General features: G+C 37.7%; 1 protein-coding gene across 1 annotated transcript; it reads left to right on the top strand.

Moving 5' to 3' along the window:
- The first annotated feature begins 225 nt into the window (after positions 1-225).
- Positions 226-13,350, top strand: LOC103704495 (agamous-like MADS-box protein MADS2). The gene is made up of 8 exons (XM_008787809.3): positions 226-621; positions 10,453-10,531; positions 11,648-11,709; positions 11,895-11,994; positions 12,398-12,439; positions 12,542-12,583; positions 12,890-13,032; positions 13,107-13,350. Exons 1-8 carry the CDS (start codon positions 437-439, stop codon positions 13,192-13,194), a joined length of 741 nt encoding a protein of 246 aa, XP_008786031.1. The 5' UTR covers positions 226-436; the 3' UTR covers positions 13,195-13,350.
- The last annotated feature ends 405 nt before the right edge of the window (positions 13,351-13,755 follow it).

The following is a 13,755-nucleotide window of genomic DNA, read 5'->3' on the forward strand; positions in this document are numbered from 1 at the left end:
CAGCTTCATCACAAATACTCGACTGCTCGTGACTTGATGTAGAAAGTTGGTGACCAAGCCCTGAAAGGAGTCCAGAACTGTGGTTCTCCAGAATTCCATGGGTAGATATGTGGAGGGAGAAAAAAAAGATTGGTACATAACTCCTCTCATGGATCGACACGTGGTGATTCTCATGCTGCGATGGTGACTTGGGTGTTGACGCCCTTTATTCGGACGCGATTGCTCTCCAAGAAAGATTGCACCCTTGCTTACCCATCCTTAAACACAAACCCACCACCCAGCCAAAATCTTGTGCCAGTTTCTAGCCTTGTCAAAGAATGATCGTGAAGTGCCTTGGATATTATTAATGTGGCAGTTCCCAAGCCATTCATCTCTTGGTCTCTAGCTTCTTGCCTTCTTGTTGCCTTCTTCTTTTTGGAGTCGGGGGAGAGAGGAGATGGGGAGGGGGAGGGTGGAGCTGAAGAGGATCGAGAACAAGATAAACAGGCAGGTGACGTTCTCGAAACGGCGGAACGGGTTGCTGAAGAAGGCGTTCGAGCTCTCCGTCCTCTGCGACGCCGAGGTCGCCCTCATCATCTTCTCCAACCGCGGCCGCCTCTTCGAATTCTGCAGCAGCTCCAGGTATCGCGACCTTCTTCCCTTGTCTTCTCCGATCCCTTCGAATTTGTTCCATCTACTGTCCATCGTTCGTTTGGTCATGTGATGGTGGCTTTCTTTTCTTTTCTCTTCTTTTCGGTTTTCTTCTTTATCTAGCTGATGATGCGATTTTAGCAGTCTTTCTTCTCTTTTGTTTTTGATTCTTGATCTGTGTGATGGATTTGGATCATTTTGATAACCCTAAGTCTGAACCTTACATTATTTAACGTCCATAGATTAATCTTCATGACACCTCGCTTTCTCATCTTTTATCTCCTTAAATTTCTCCAAGATTTTCTCAAAGCTTAGTTTAGTTTTTTTTTTTTTTCCCCTTTATTCTGGGTTGAGAGAATGAGTCATCCAGATCTAGAGTTTTTCTATATTGTTTTACTACTTCCAGCTAGTATTCTATCTTTCTTTTATATTGTTCTTATATTGTCTCGCTTTTTGAGTGTAGAGTTGTTCGATGGATCTAGATAGGTTGAATCTTGAATTCTCAATTACTCCAACCCCTAATTCTTTCATATTTGCATATGGTTGTGGTATTCCTAGTGGAAAAATGTCTTGGATCCGGTCCTCCCAGGATCTGTCTCCCTGCTAATGGATCTGGTTCTTGTTGGATGGTTTCTAATGATACAGTTCTTGATTTCTTTTTTCTTTTCTTTTTTCCTTTAGTGCACAAAAAATAGAAAGGATCCAGATGGATGTTGTTGAGTAATAACGCCTGTGATGTCATGTACTTCACTAGATTTACCAATTCCGCAGGACAGAAGTGCTGTTAAATAAATTTTTTTGTTTCGGTTTTCGCGCCATGGAAGCTTGTTATTTTATGATATCTTAAAATGATTCTTTAACCTAGCTTGGATTTCTCCTCTAGTCTCTCCCTCTCCCTTTCTTTCGATTCGTTTTTATATTTGAAGCTGGATCCTTCTGCAAAGAAAGCCAGGCAGCAAATAACTCTTAAAGTTAGGACCTTTTTTCGGCTGGAGATCAGTAATAGAACACTTGCCCAAGAAGATTAAATAGGACTGGAGAATGCACAAGAAATAATCTCATGTACGTATTGGAGAGTGTGCAAGATGAGAGCACAATGGACAGAATTAGTGTGCAAGCTAGAGAAAGAAACCTCAAGACCAAAAGAAATAGCAAAGAGGATATCTATCTTTCATCTCTATAGCAATTATTTAAGAGGCTGTTTTTGATGCAGAATAGTTGAAGTATAACCTTTAGTAACACATTTGCCATGAACATGGAGGATCCAATGGCATGTGAAGAACATTAATTTTGAGAGAGTATAGCTTAATGAAGATGGCTTTCAGTGAAGCTCGACTAGAACAAGAAGCAAAAAAACGAACCAAGCATGGGGAGCCTTTAAAGATGATAGGTGCTGCTTGGTGATTGTGTAAGACCAAATGAAGGATGGCCTAGAGTTTGCCATGTGGGAGGACAATCTTCGCATCCATCTGATAAGGATCCATGCATGAACAATAACTAAAACGAAGGGAAAACTTGTAAATATTCACACCATTACTCGGTAAGTTTAATGGCTTCATGAAAAGGAACAATAATCTAAATTTGTTCTCAGATTTTTACAACATCTTGACTGGTGCTAAGTGATAAAAACAATACCCTAGGAAAGAGTAAAGGATAAATATCCTATAAGTTGATGAACTTTAAGGTGAACATGCTTAACTAAATTTCGAATAATGATTAATGGGTCGAAGAGTGTAGACATGATGGTTGCTATATATGATCAGATCATTTCATTTTACATAATTTTTGCATTTAAACTCGACAGTAGAGGTGCTGGATTTACCATGTAAAATTTTGAAATATAATTTTCTTTGAAGATGAATGTCCCTTGAATTGTGTTTCGAAACGCCAGTCTAAAAGTTTTTCTCTATCCCTTGTTGATTATTACACTAGAAAATGTAGAGTAACTCTGCTGATTGGACATTTAAAAGCAACCTTCAGGAAGTAAAAGAACCAGGATGGAAGACAATTAATTATTTTACTTTTAAGCTCAGAAAAACATGTCAGTTTGTTCAGCTTTCTGCAAAGTGACTATCAGTAATGTTGGGGAAGCTCAACAGACAAGTCCTGACTATTCTTCTACCAGGCCTTAAAACCATAGGAAGCGCGGATTTCTGCCTTAAAACCATAGGTGCTAGGTGCGGATCTCTATAATGTTGGGGATTCTCTTTAAACGGTGTAAGCCTAATAAGCCTAATCATTTTTTTTAAAGTCATCCTTGGTGCCTAGTTATTGAACCTATCATTAAAGTATTGATTATCTAAGTTTTTTTCTTTTTGTATGATGTCACCAGATCAATATCAAACAGCTTCTCTAAATTCTGACCAGATGGTTATGACATAAATCAAGTAAATAGATTTCATCATGGTGGGGTAAGTTTGAAAACCTTCAAAATAGTCGGCTGGTGTTTTTTTTTTAGCACAAATTGAATGGCATCGTTACTTCTGCATATATTATTGTAATTTTGTAATGCTAATCTTTGCATCATATCTGATATCTGAAACCTATTTAACTATTTAGAGCTTCTTTTATGTAAAAATCTGATGATAAAAACTACATTATATGCCAACCTAAAATAATATGTAGTAGCATCAAATGATTGTATCACCTTATCCTGAGTGTTTTTAAGGAAGTTAATATACTCATGATTCTATACATAGTGAGAATTCCTTGTATATTCACCACAAAAAAAAATACTGAATAGGTCTCATGAATGGAACACTTTTAAACCTGAGATTGTTGAATGTTGGTGCTATAGTATGTTGTCAGTTTGCCAACTTATCTCATGGTGGTTAAAAGCTATGCGAATGCCCTTATGAATCTGTTTAGCCTTGGTAAGAAGTCATGGCCTCTTGGAACTCGACAAGTAAATTACAGATTTTCATTTTATATGTAGACAAAGCAGCACTTGACCACACCTGACCACACATGAATTGGAGTAGCTGTTGTATGATGCACCATTTTACTCAGACCTCAAGATATATATATATATATATATATATATATATATAGATATATATATATATAAAGAAAGATCCCGATCCAGAGACGGCATGCAAAATGGGTAGAAGACTTGGTGATAAAATTTCAATGTTGGATTATCTGTTGGATAACAGCTAAACCCAAGATACACTCCGGTTGGGAATGCAGTGCTTCCATGCGAGACTAAAACTGCAGAAGCAAAACCTTGGATCTTGCTGTAGTCTCAGTAAATATCCAAAGACTAAATATCCAGGAGGAGGAGATTAAAGCCCAGGAGCCATGTCATTGATGATAACAATCAAAGCTTCTAGCTAGACATCCACCTTCTACGTGAAAACAATCTGTTCAAGCAATTAAGAATTTTAAAGTTGCGATCGATAGTGGTGAATGCAATAAAACGAATGGAAGAAAGCAGACGCTCTAAATGAATTCAGCACTACTGTTTTTGATATTATATTATAGTTCTCCACGGCCGACTTGCTTTAATGATCGTACTACTGTACTTGCGATGTTTTGTGAGATATTACAATCTGAAAAGCAAGGAGCCTCGATAACGGTGCATGATTGGAAAGAACTGGATCCATTACCCTCACTTTTGCCGTATTGCTTCTCTCAAGGCTGTCATTAGGCATTATTCTTGTAAACTGCTTTTATTCTGGATTTTTTTTTATCATTTGAAAATTTTCTTATCAAATCAAACTCTTACGAAGAAATGCTCTACAATAAAAAAAAAAGTATGAGATGAATAGGGTGATAGAATATGCAATGGTGGTGAAAACACAAGAACATGAAAAGAAAATACTTTATATAAGATAATGGTGTAGAACAACTTTTCTTCAAAGAGGAACACAATTTTTCTTTCAAGCCCTCTCTATCTACCACTCCTTTCTTTTTTTTTCCTTCCATACATTCTTTTTCATAATAGCCACATATTTATAGGTATTAGAAGTGACCTTTTAACTTTCCTAATAAGTACATCATAATGAGACCTTTTAGATTATCCATATGACCCTTTGGATACTTCATATGACCCTTTGGATACTTCATATGACTCTTTGAATTCCTCAGCATAATTAAGTTTATCAACTTCCAACACCCCCTCTTAAACTTAATTGTTCTTTCTTTAACATATCAAGAGAACTTTTAAACTTGATGAAAAGGTCTACTTTCAAGGATTTAGTGAATATATCAGCCACTTGATCTTGAGTCTTCCCATATTGTAGCACTACCTCTTTATTCTTCACATGTTCCCGGATTGAATGAAAACGAATATCAATATGTTTGCTTCTTTGATGATACACCGGATTCTTTCCTAGTGCAATGACTGATTTACTATCAATGTTTATCTTAGTGGGCTTCTTTTGCTCAGAACCAACTTCCTTTAGCAAGTTTCTTAGCCATATTACATGTGATACACATGCAGATGCAGCAACATATTCAGCTTCACATGTAGAAAGAATAACAATAGGTTGTTTCTTTGATATCCATGAAAATACTTCATTTTCCATAAAAAATGCGAATCCAGAAGTACTCTTACGGTCATCCATGTCTCTAGCCCAATCACTATCTGAGTAGCCAACAAGTTCAAAGTTATTAAGATGAGAATAAAATAGTCCATCAGTAATAGTACCTCGAATGTACCGAAGAATCCTCTTTACTGCCTTCCAATGCATTGATTTGGGCTCTTCCATAAATCTGCCGACTAAGCCGACTGCATATAATATGTCCGGCCTTGTACAGGTCATATACCTCAAACTTCCCACTAAGCTTTTGTAGAGAGTAGGGTCAACAACCTTTCCTTCATCTTCTTTTGATATTTTTGCTCCACAATCAACGGGGGTGCTTATAGGATTACAATCTTCCATTTTGAATCTCTTCAAGATTTCTTTAGCATAGCCTTCTTGGGATATGAAAATTTCTTCTTCATGTTGTTTGACTTCCAAACCAAGAAAGTATGTCATGAGTGCCATGTCTGTCATCTCAAATTCCTTCATCATAGCATGCTTGAATTCTTCAATCATTTGTGGATCGTTACCTATAAAGATGAGATCATCCACATACAAACAAACAAGTAATATGTTAGAATTTTTTTCTTTTTGATACACAGCATACTCAGAGGGACATTGCTTAAAGCCGTTTGCTTTGAAGTAGCTGTCCATCCTTGAGTTCCAAGCTCTTGGAGCTTGTTTTAAGCCATAAAGTGCCTTCTTTAGCTTTAAAACCTTCTCTTTGCATTCCTTCTTCACATACCCTTTAGGTTGCTCAACATATACTTCTTCTTCTAATAAGCCATTCAAAAAGGCCGGCTTCACATCTAGTTGATAGATTCTCTAATTGTTTTGTGCTGCCAAGAAAATTACCAGGTGAATTGTCTCCATACGAGCTACGGAAGCAAATACCTCCTCGTAGTCAATCCCGGCTTGCTGTTTGTAACCTTTAGCCACTAAGCGAGCCTTGTATTTTTCTATCTTTCCTTCTGTGTTCTTCTTTACCTTGTAAACCCATTTCACTCCGATGGGTTCATGGCCTTCTGGAAGAGTGGTAAGCTCCCATGTGTCATTCTTTTGGATTGCTTTCATTTCTTCATCCATGACCGTCTTCCAGTTTTCATTCTTTACTGCTTCTTCAAAAGAGATTACATCCTCATCAGCATATAAACAAATGAGATTAAGAGGTCTTGTTACCTCATAGAGATCTTGAATGCTTCTTGTCTTTCTGAAATCCTCACTTAAAGATGGAGATCTCGTGCTAGGTGAAGAGAGAGGTGAGGAATCTTCAGCTTGAGCCTTTTCATCTTCTTCTTCTTCTTTACTTCCACCAAGTTGGTGCTCCAATTCCAACTTCCTTCTTCGTTGAACTTCACATTTCGGCTTACAATAGTCTTCTTTGTCTTTGGATCATAGAGTCTATATGCCTTGGACCTCTGGTCATATCCTATAAAGATGCAAGGATAACTCTTATCATCAAGCTTGCTTCTTCTTTGATCTGGGATGTGTGCATAGGCAATACAACCAAATACTCTTAGATAAGATACATTTGGCTTATAGCCATTCCATGCTTCTTGAGGGGTTCTTCCATCAAGATTCTTTGTTGGGCAGCGGTTGAGGATGTACATCGCACAATTTACGGCTTCTGCCCAAAACTCTTTTGGCATTTTCTTTGTATTCAGCGTGCTTCTCACCATGTCAAGAATGGTTCAATTCTTCCTTTCTGCTACGCCGTTCTGCTGGGTGAGTATGCGGCAGTTAAGGTCCTTCAAATGCCTTGAGATTTGCAGAATTCTTCGAACTCCTTCGAGGTATACTCTCCTCCTCGATCTGATCTCAAAGCTTTGATTTTGCACCTAGTTTGGTTCTCCACAAGAGCTTTGAATTTTTTGAATATCTCCAGGGCATCCTGTTTCTCCTTCAAGAGATACACCTAAGTTTTTCTGCTAAAGTCATCAATAAATGTTAGAAAATAACGACGACCTCCAAATGAGGCTGGTGTGATGGGACCATAAATATCCGTATGGATTAGTTGAAAAGGTTTTTTGGCTCGATGAAATGACTCCTTTGGGAAACTTGTTCTTGACTGTTTTCCAATAATACATGCTACACATATTTCTTCACAAGTATTCTCCATGAGAGGTAACCCCTTCACCATCGCCTTTGAGAAGAGGAGCTTCAAAGAGCTAAAGTTCAAATGCCCGAACCTCAAGTGCCATAGCCACATGTTATTCTTCATGCATGCACTTAAGCACTTTGTATTGATATACTTAATGTTCAACACGAACATTCGGTTCTTGGTCATAGGTACTTTTGCAATCAACTGATCATGTTTATTCAAGTACAGGCATCCTCCTTTCATGCAAACATTAAACCTTTTTTAATAATTGACCAAGACTTAAGATATTTGTTTTCATATTAGGGACATAGTAAACATTAGAAATGAACTGTTGAGAACCATCCTTGAGTTGGATTAGGATCTTACCTATCCCCTTCACTTGAATTTTTGAGGCATCTCCAAAAGAAACGTTGCCTTTCACTGTCTCATCTAACTCTTTAAAGATATGTTTGTTCCCACATATATGATTGCTTGCACCGGTATCCAAGTGCCATTTATTCTCATTGGAATCTTCTTCTCTCTTCTCTGCTAGTAGTAGCACACCATTTTCTCCTTCCTCCTTCCTTGCATAGTTGGCCTTCTCATGCACTTGATTATTCTTATTATGGTAATATACTGAGGAAAAATGACCATATTTGCCACAAATAAAGCATTTAACATTTCTTTTATCATACCTTCGTCCTCCTCTTGAGAAACCTCCTTGTCTTTTTCCATCTTGAGTGCTTTCTTCATTTGATGGAAATCCTAGGCCTCCTCTTCCTCTGCCATGTCCAAAGGAACCTCGTCCTTGTCCACGGCCTCGTCCATGATGATATCCACGGCTGTAACCATGACCATGGTTTGTATGTTTGTCCTCGTCAGTTGGGCCTTCCTTCTTCTCACTGATGGTGAGTTTGCTTTTCAGGGCTTGCTCCAAAGGTTCTTCTTTTCGCAACAAGATCCTCTGCTCATGGACTTGTAGAGAACCCATGAGCTCATCAATTGTCATAGTATCCACATCTTTGGACTCTTCAATTGCTGTCACAACATAGTCAAACTTTTGATCCAAGGATCTTAGGATCTTCTCCACCACACGCTTGTCCTCTATATTCTCACCATTTCTCCTCATTTGGTTTACAATAGATAGAGCCTTTGTGAAGTAATCCGAGATGGATTCTCCTTCCTTCATCTTCAAAGTCTCGAACTCGCCTCTCAATATTTGGAGGCGCACCTTCTTCACTTTCTCAACACCCTTATGGGCTTTCTCGAGGATCTTCCATGCTTGCTTTGAGTTGGTAGCACCAGCAATCTTCTCAAAAGCGGCTTCATCTAAGCCTTGATAAATGAAGTAGAGAGCCTTCTTATCTTTCTTCAAAGTCTCTCGTTGTTGCGCTCTATCTCCGTCTTCTTCATAGCCCTTTTCGACTATATCCCAAATATCTTGAGATCCAAGTAATGCCTTCATTTGGATACTCCAATTCTCATAGTTGCTATTGGTGAGACGAGGAATAGGAAGCATCCCGGTAGCCATGACCAAGCTCTGATACCACTTTGATAGAATATGCAATGGTGGTGGAAACACAAGAACATGGAAAGAAAATACTTTATATAAGATAATGGTGTAGTACAACTTTTCTTCAAAGAGGAATACAATTTTTTTTTCAAGCCCTCTCTATCTATTACTCCTTTCTTTTTTTTCCTTCCATGCATTCTTTTTCATGATAGCCACATATTTATAGGCACTAGAAGTGACCTTTTAACTCCCCTAATAAGTACATCATAATGAGACCTTTTAGATTATCCATATGACCCTTTGGATACTTCATATGACCCTTTGAATTCCTCAGCATAATTAAGTTTATCAACATCCAACATAGGGGACTTTGCTGAGCAAGGATTAGGTCTAAGTTGATGCACTGTTAGGATTAGGACTTTGCAAGAGGCTCTAATAAATCATACCTCCAAGAGAGAAGCTTTGTAGTAAACTACAGTGCTACGTAGTTATCATTTAAACAAAAAAATTTCATGCTAAGATACAACCAGACTTTTGTCAAAGAAAATGCAAAACTTCACTATGTTTTGAATCTTTAAAAAAGAGTTTATAAGCAATCTTGTTCCATGCTTTTAGGGTAACAATGACATGTAAAATGCCTCCGCTCTCCTGTTGGGACTCAAAATATTGCATAATTTCTGCTTTCTGGGTTGGTTTTAATGAACAATGCAACTTGACACCTACCTTGTTGGTAAATTCTCTTTGTAGTTGTTAGGAGACTGGCCTGATTTGGATCACTCCACTAGGATTTTTGAGGTCATGGGTATTTGTAGTAGGGCTACCCTCTATTAAATTGCTAGATGTTTGGGAGCCTCCTACCAAAAAGAAGAAGAAGAAAATGACTTCTTGACACTAAATTAATTAAACTTATCAACTACAAATCGTACTCCAACATTAGCTCAATTATTGACTTGACGATTTCATAGTAATACCGATGAAAGATTTGTTGGTGTTGGATTGTTCATAAATTTGAACTCCAAGAATGTAAAGGCTAACTTCAAGAAGTCATACTAGAGTAACGCAGATGTTAACTTCTATATGATATGAGGCCTCACTCTACTTGGTACTAGATGATGTGTTGGCATTAATTCTATTATCATCTGGATTTTGATCCTCAAAAACTTCATCCAAGGAAGGATATGTAGTGTTGGATGATCAAAGGCTTGGCATCTAGGTATTAGAATGATTTAAACGTTGCTATTCTTTGCGTTTAAACATTGCTTTGGTAGAACTGTAAAAGGATAGCTCTTGCATCAATTTGTGTATTGTCAAATACAAGAATGAAGACTTTTAAAGGTTACCAGAGCCAATTAAAAAACTATTGCTATTCCGAATACTAAGAGTCTGTTCGGATATTCCTACAGGATTGAACTAAAAATCTTGTAGGATTTGTGGATTGGACCATCCATTTAAGCATGGCCTTATATCAACCAAACACCATCTATATATTGAAAGACCGCTATATAGGGATAAGATTCTGCAGAACTCCAGATGTGTGTGTATCATCCCTTGAGGAAGCTCTGAGAACAAAAAATATTTACCTTTTTTGTTTTTTGGTGGTGAAGCTGGACATTTGTATGTTACATCTTACTGCATTTAATTTTTAGTCTATTCTTGTTGCGGACTCATATCTTATTTTTTCCCTGTTTCCTATTTTATTGAAGCATGCTTAAGACACTCGAGAGGTATCAAAGATACAACTATACTGCATCAGAATCTGTTGCCCCATCAAGTGAGACACAGGTAGGCGAACCTATTTCATACCAAAGATAGAGCACATTCATCAGAGTACATGTTGGTAGCTGAATGTGAGAATCTGTGCATCAGGTTTGGGCATGTAAATGTATTTATGCTTGTGTCTCTTGATGGAAAATTTGAAATTATCAATTCCAAACGAACTACATCTCTCATGCCATTTGATGCTTTTTGTCGAGCTTGTCGGACATGAGCTTCTTCAAATATTGAGCTTGCATAGAAGAACATTTCCAAAATTTCAGTTAATCTAGATAAAGAATAAGCTGCAATTCACTGCATATCTTATTAGTATTTGAGGTTTTCTATTTGCTTTTTGTCGAGCTTGTCGGACATGAGCTTCTTCAAATATTGAGCTTGCATAGAAGAACATTTCCAAAATTTCAGTTAATCTAGATAAAGAATAAGATTCAATTCACTGCACACCTTATGAGTATTTGAGGTTTTCTATGCTTGACACTTCATACAGCGAAATTCAAAATATTGAATGTAACCATCATTCATCACAGTTGTAACTTTATTCATAGATGCAAACTTTGTGCATAACAAATATGCATGGAGAGATGATAAATTGAAGTAGATTCTTAACACATATGACCGATTCCTTGTGTTATCACTAAAATATACACGTGATGAGTATTGTAACAACCTCAATAACAATTTTAGTAAGATTATTATTGTTCTTGAAATAAGAGATTGAAAATTCTTATTCTTTGCGGTCTTAACTTTCTTCATTTTGCTGGTCAAGGGGGTGATGAAGATGGTAGAAGCTTTGTGTTGCTATTTTTTACCTTATCTTTTGTTTTGCTTCTCATCTGGTCATCTACCATGATATGTGCAACTGATACCAGCGGCTGCCTGCCCTTGTTTCTGTGGTTCCAGGCTTCCAGCATGTAAGTTGCTAGGTAACTTATATGCCAGGAAGGGAGTATCTAAATATCAACAAAATGTTGGCAATTATTATTGTATTACATAAGTATAATGTACAATTATTTGATTATCTGTTCTGCGATCCATATGTTTCGCTGGTTGTATCTTCTTAGTAATGTGAACTATGCCTGATAAAAGGTTTTTCAGAAGTTTTTGGTTGCTTATTTTTTGAAGCAGAACACTTATCAAGAGTACGTGAGGCTGAAGACAAGAGTTGCGTTTTTGCAAAGCTCACAAAGGTAGTCTGTCTAGCTGAAGCATGCATCTGTATATATCATAAAACATATATATGTACATACATACACATATTCATATGCACACATGTATGCATGCATCTATATGTATGAATATATATATATCTTTTCCTATTTAGTTTGTTCGCTAAAGATTTCTACTAATGAGATTCCCAACCATGATGATACAGAAATCTCCTTGGTGAGGACTTGGACCCACTAAGTACAAATGAACTCGAGCAGCTTGAGAATCAGCTCGAGAAATCTTTAAAGCAGATCAGATCAGCCAAGGTAAAAAAGCAAATAGAATTAGGTTTCATTTAAAAGGACAATTTGAAAATCACATTGTAGGTGTTGTTCAAGCTAGAATTCTTGCATACCTTTGTCATTCCGTTCATATGGTGCAGTTTGGTCGACCCAATGATGTTTAAGCAAATTTTTAGCAATTATCTATTTGCTTATAGCCTATTGTTGACCCTCTTTGATATTAAATTCCTCAATCAAGGAACAAGGTTGGTAAGGTGTCTCCATATAATCTAAAGGACTAGTTGGCGAAAAAGGGGGCTTTGCTTATAGCCTATTGTTGATCCTCTTTGATATTAAATTCCTCAATTAAGCCAGATTTACTAAGTTATCTGCCAAAGTGATGGAAAAGTCTGCAACGACTCACCCGTATCTCTTTATATATTTGCAGACACAGTTAATGCTCGATCAGCTTTCTCATCTTAAAACAAGGGTACGAGTTCATGTTCAAACTGCTTTGTGCTCATCATAAATATGAGAATTTGTTAGGTTAGATCTCTGCTCCATGTAGTAAACAGGCTGCATTTTAATGCAGGAACAAGAGATGCAGGAAGCAAACAGATCACTGAAAAGAAAGGTACTTTGATAAATTATTTGTTTTTTTTTTCCTGATTCTTTTCGACGGTTATCCGATGAGACAAAATCATCACCTTCTAGTAAACAGAGTTGATGTCTTTCCTTTTTGTTTAAATCTGCAACAATGTGCTGTCTTGTGCAAATTTATTGACAACATTTTATACCCATGCTTAAGGAAAGTTTTCTTCTTTTTTTTTTTCTTTTTTCTTTTAAGTAGTTTCCTATCTTTCTCACCCAAAGGATTCCTTCTGTTTGTCATGACAATTTGATTCATTGAATAACCTCTCTCGGCTTTCGGCTTTGGCAGTTGCAAGAAGCCGCTTCACAAAATCCCCTCCAAATGCCATGGCCAAATGGTAGTGGTGATCATGCCGGTGGTGCATCAAATGCCGGTGGTGCATTTAGGGGATTCTTCCAGCCATTGGGATGCGACCCTCCTTTGCAAATTGGGTAATACAATACTCTCATGAAAAATCTTGCAGGTCTGCATGGAAATTAGCTTTGATACTCCCTTTTTGCTGCAGGTACCACCCTGTGCACATAGACCAGTCAAACGGAGGAGCTATGTCCCGCAATTCCAATGGCTGCCAGCTTCCTGCATGGATGGGGTGAGTTCCAAGCCTCATTAGGTGTACGTGCCCACCTGTAAGAACCCATTGTTGTGTGGATTCTCCTTTTTCTTCCTGCCTTTTTTGTTGTAAGCTGATCCTGCTTTATCCGTGAGAAAAGATAAGGAAACAATAAAGACAGTGCTTAAGCTTTATTGGTGCCTGCAAGTTACTGTGACAGAAAAAGACAGGATGAGCTGAATGCGTAGCTTAACGTCCGTCCGTCATGTGGCATGCAATTATCTTGCCATGAGAAAACAAGGATTACGATTTATAAGGCCAACGTGATTTATGCCTTTCCTCGTAACATGATGCTTGAACTTCTGATTGTATCCAAGGAGCATGTTGAGCTGCCGGCAATCTTTTTCTGAGTGGAAAATATCAGTCGTTATAAACCAGCTAATAATGCAGAGAGGCTACTGTTATTGAAAGATCCACATCGGCTAGACTCATTTCAGAGCCTGGGCATATAACGCGGTTGTCTCTAAATCCTGCAGACGTATTTTAGATGAAAAACAAAACCGAAGAGAGAGTCTGAGCGGTGCGTGCGCGCGCGTGCGGGCCT

This window comes from Phoenix dactylifera, unplaced genomic scaffold (genome assembly GCF_009389715.1).
Source record: "Phoenix dactylifera cultivar Barhee BC4 unplaced genomic scaffold, palm_55x_up_171113_PBpolish2nd_filt_p 000007F, whole genome shotgun sequence".
Taxonomy (NCBI): Eukaryota; Viridiplantae; Streptophyta; class Magnoliopsida; order Arecales; family Arecaceae; genus Phoenix; species Phoenix dactylifera.